Below are 4,697 nucleotides of genomic sequence, written 5' to 3' on the forward strand. Positions count from 1 at the left end.
CGCACACACACACACGTCTGGTTTCGTCCTCCAGAAACACACATCTTCATTTCCAGGTCCTGTGGATTTAATAATTAAATCCTAATTAAACACAACTTTAGCTCGACTAACTCTGACTCTCCAGTCTGTTTCCTTCACTTGAAATGAGACACCAAACAAGAGCGTTTTGCATTAACTTGTATATTTTTGCATTAAAGTTAACATGTTTCCATCTGTTTCTCCATTCTGTCATGTTGCAGTAAGTGTTGATATTTTGTTATATTCAGACATGAGTAAATCTGTCCTTTGCAATAAATATCATAAAATAATAGAGCTTCACATAATAAATATTTTTTACAACAACAACAACAACAACGAAAAAAAGATCTAACAGTCTTAACATTTCCTTTAAAAATTGCCGTAAATTCATCTTGCGCATTTGAACGTACGTCTTTCCATGAGAACGAACAGACAGAGTCAGAACGATGGCGTCTGTGGATCCAATAACAGCTACATCACAAGTCCTTCACAGGTTTGGTAGGAGGCGTTTCGAAGCACCATCGCGTGTTAGATAAAAGCTGTACAAAGTCAGGTAAGGCTAGCACTGGGGATGCGTTCCACTCCATTTGTTATGCCCTTCGCTCACAATACATATATACAGGAAAGCTTGGGTTGCTATAAATATTAAAAATACATATTTTTTTATATATTATGCACTCTTAAAAACAAAGGTACTTAAAAGGGTCTTCACATCGATGCCTTGGAAGAACTATTTTTGGTTCCACAAAGAACCATTCAATCAAGGGTTCTTTAAAGAACCATCTCTTTCTTACTTTTTTTATAATTTGAAGAACCTTCTTTCGCCACAAAGAACTTTAGTAAAACAGAAAGGTTCTTCAGATGTTAAAGATTATTTATGGAACCATTTAGACAAAAAAAGGTTTATCTATGGCATCGTGAAGCACCTTTATTTGTAAGAGTGTAGAGTTGTTTGTGGTGGTGATAAATTAAACGTGACATAATCGCATTGCATAGTGGTCTACGGAGCGGCCTGATGTGTGCATGTGAAGCAGACTCGCTCCCTCGGTCAAAATCAGTCCATAAACATCTCTCATCCACGTCACGAAGTGAAACACACTTTGAATTGGCATTCCCCTGAGGGGAAGTGCTTAAGGAAGTTCACGAGTATGTTTCTAAAAGTGGAGTGGAACGCAGCCAGGTTCAGAAAACAAACGAGTGGTTCTTCTGCACCATGAGGGGCGGAGCTTAACAGGCACTCATTGACATAACTCCTCCCACAGCTTCACCCTCTTTGCAATTTCCGCATCTTGCAGCAGCAAAACCAGCTTTTTAAGCTAAAGAAATACGTGTGATTTCTCAGGACAGTTTTCCCGGTGCATGTCCGGGCGTCTGGTTCCAGTTCTGCAGCTTGCAGTAAACGGTGTTAGAGTTCTTGCAGCGGCATCCAGGCCGCTTCACGCGGTCGTGGCACGAGTTGCACGCTTTCACGCAAGCCTTAGAAGGCAGGTAACACAGCAAACATGGAAAGAGCGTCGACATGAGTCCCATGCACAGAAAGCGTGAGCAGCACTGCGGATGTGACAGAGAACACGGCCGGTCCGCGCACGGGTCCCCAACATCGTCATCGTTTGAGCAATGATAAAAAATCCCTTTGACTAAACACATACATGTTCCGTACTCCACAACATTTTCAGCCGAGCACAAGCATTGTCCGTTGCATGTGAAGCACGCCGGAAGCGGACGAGGTGCCATGCATTCGCTGCATTTGCATTTCCCGCAACTCTCGCAGATGTATAAATGCGCCGAGTCTAGTTTTTCCTGTTTAAGAGGAACGTCCGGTGGGAGAAAGGGATGCATGGATGCGTTCAGAGATTTGGGCTGAGTCCGTACAGCGGGACTGCGATGATGCGACGGTGCTAGCAGGCCTCGCTCCGATCCGTCGCTGCTATTGCTCCCGGAGCTCGTGGATCTGCTGAGCGCTGGTGGATGCGCCGCTCGGTGCTCGTAGTTGTTATTCACATTCACCAGGATCATCTCGTGAGTCCTCTCCTGCTTGTCTGCGTTGCGCGGTGGAGGCCCCGGGGCCGGTCGGGGTGCTACGGCCGGGCCCTCTGTGTACTCGTTGCATGAGCGGATGGCTTTGATCTGCTCCAGGGACAGGATGGCACCGGATGGGAGGCTTCCTCCACGCTGACCGTGATGATCCATGAGACACGATCAGCAGCTCCAAACAACACGGATGCAACGTTCATCTGACACCCTGAGAGACAAGCAGAGAGACGTCACTCTCAACATGCAATCAGATTCTTTTTGCTTTTTTTTGTGTCTCTATTACACTTTTAGACAGTTTTTATGATACACCCTCACTCTTAAAAATAAAGGTTCTTTATTGGTATCTATGCGTTCCATGAAGAACCTTAAACACTTGTTCTTTATAGTGGAAAAAGCTGCTTTGACAGAATCTGTCTTGTATAAAGCGATATAGATAAAGGTGACTTGATTTGAAAAAGGTTCTTTAGATTATTAAAATGTTCTCAGGTTCACACTTAAGACAAAATATTTGACTAACCACTGAAAGGTTCTTTTGGAAACCTTTTACAAATAAAGACTCTCTACTGGCATCTACTGGTTCCATGAAGAACCTTGAACATTAATGCAACTTTCAATTCAACAAAAGTTATTTATTTTATTAAAATGTTCTTTTCACTTAGGAAATAATGATTATTTTAGGTACAGTTTTTCTGAAAGGTTGCAATGCACCTTAAAATGTATCAGAAATACATGCCATTTTCTGATGTAACAAACAATCTGTAAAAAATTACAATGCATTTTAAATTACTTAATAATGAAAATATATAATGCTTATAACATACATTATGGTGCATTAAGCAGAAAGGTCAAGTAGACTGTTACCCAGCCACTTTTTGACTTTTTCGATGCAGTAACACAATTTTACCAACGGTTCATTTGAGGACTGTTCACTAACAGGTGCCAAAAGCGGTCGTGAAAACCATTGTTTTGAAGCATGTACTGGTGTAAAACATAAATAAATGTAACTAGTGGTTACTGAAGACCCTGTTGGAGCACATGCACACTCCCAGCACCAGGAGCCTTTGTTTTTGACTTCCTTTGTGGGGTTCAAGCCTTAATTAGAGGGTCAAACCCCCTGGACACAATTCACACCCTGATGTTTGGAGATGCACGATCATCCTATTCTGATAGGAAGCCCTAAAATCGCAGATCTGGACTGTACGTGTGCAAATGTACTTTCTGAGACTGAGCCCATAAATCACACCGCAGAAGCGTGTGTGTGTGTGTGTGTGTGTGTGTGTGAGAGAGAGAGAGAGAGAGAGAGAGGGGTCTCCAGCTCTTTCCTTCTATTCACAGAGCCATTTAACCCCCGAGCGGAGAGAGAGAGAGAGAGAGAGAGAGAGAGAGAGAGAGAGAGAGAGAGAGAGTTGACTATTAACAAGACTTTGTACCGACCTCAATAAGCACACAACTGAAGTAAAGTACAAACACTTCCCGTGCTGATTTGCATGTGTATGGCTGGTTAACATTAAAATGCAGAGCCACACAGAGCAGGAAGCCTTCAAATCAAACACAGAGCTTCACGCGCTTCTCAAAGCGCTTCGTGATGCGGGACGAGTCCGACACTTCACGAGGCTTCGGCGATTTACTCTTTAGTTCAGAAGCTTAAACGCAGAGAACGGAATCAAATCGTTTGAGCTAATAGTATTAAGCATGCAAAAATGAATACAATCGTTTGGCCCAGTAAAATCACGCATGCAGAACGAAAAACGCACAGATTAGAGAATGTCGCGTTAATGTCCCATGCGCTACTGTTGCGTTAAATCAATAATAATAATCCGCATTTATATGTTAAGATAAAAGTATCTGTTTATATTCATATTTTAACCCTGTATTGTTTTATCCGTGTATGTTTGGCCTATAATTAATATGTAAAAAAAAATACACAGTGCACAAAACGCAAAACGACAAGAAAAAAAACTTATGAATGAAAACAAGCCCGCTGGGGGAGGAGGGTGTGTGTTGTGTGTATTCAGGCTTAAACACACGCACACACTCATGCACGCACAGCCTGAAGCGCATAATATGATTATGAACATGAGTTTTGAGTAATAAACGCGAGTTTGTCGCGCGCGCAGCGGCCTGTGGAGACCCAGAGACCCGGATTCAGAGATCCACTCACGATCTCCATTCAATCCTGCACGATATAACACGGGTGTGTGTGAGGAGCGATACGCACCTACAGACAGACTCCCAAAATATCAAATCCATCGGTCCGTGCGCCAAACATCCATCAGTATGTCCAGAGCGAGGCCGAGAATCAGCGCAGGACCGCGAGAGTAACATCCAGAGGAGACTCCGTGGGGAAAAGCAGAAGGAATCCGGTTAAATCCACGACTGAAGCGCGTTCGCCGCTGGTTTAGAGTCCGTGCGCCGCGTCAGACTCCGCGTGAGTGTGTCGGATCAGATGCGTGCGCTGGTTTTGCGCGCGCGCACACACACACACACACACACACACACTGATGAATGAAAGAGGATCATGGGGCCGATGCAGGAGGGGTGGACTCGCTCTGAGCTTTAAGGTGGATCGTGTGAAACAAACGCGCATCTGCTGCCGAGCGTCTCCGAGGCGCGTCACGCACGCGCTCAACATCTCAGCTTTTACT

The 4,697-nt window shown here is 44.0% G+C and overlaps 1 protein-coding gene across 1 annotated transcript; it reads right to left on the bottom strand.

The window, feature by feature from the left end:
- Positions 1–338: 338 nt before the first annotated feature.
- On the bottom strand, positions 339–4,578 carry LOC127970902 (protein sprouty homolog 1). Its single transcript, XM_052573607.1, has 2 exons — positions 4,271–4,578; positions 339–2,260 (listed from the first exon to the last, which is right to left on the bottom strand). Exon 2 carries the CDS (start codon positions 2,206–2,208, stop codon positions 1,357–1,359), a length of 852 nt encoding a protein of 283 aa, XP_052429567.1. The 5' UTR covers positions 2,209–2,260; positions 4,271–4,578; the 3' UTR covers positions 339–1,356.
- Positions 4,579–4,697: the final 119 nt, after the last annotated feature.

This window comes from Carassius gibelio, chromosome B14, assembly GCF_023724105.1.
Source record: "Carassius gibelio isolate Cgi1373 ecotype wild population from Czech Republic chromosome B14, carGib1.2-hapl.c, whole genome shotgun sequence".
NCBI lineage: Eukaryota > Metazoa > Chordata > Actinopteri > Cypriniformes > Cyprinidae > Carassius > Carassius gibelio.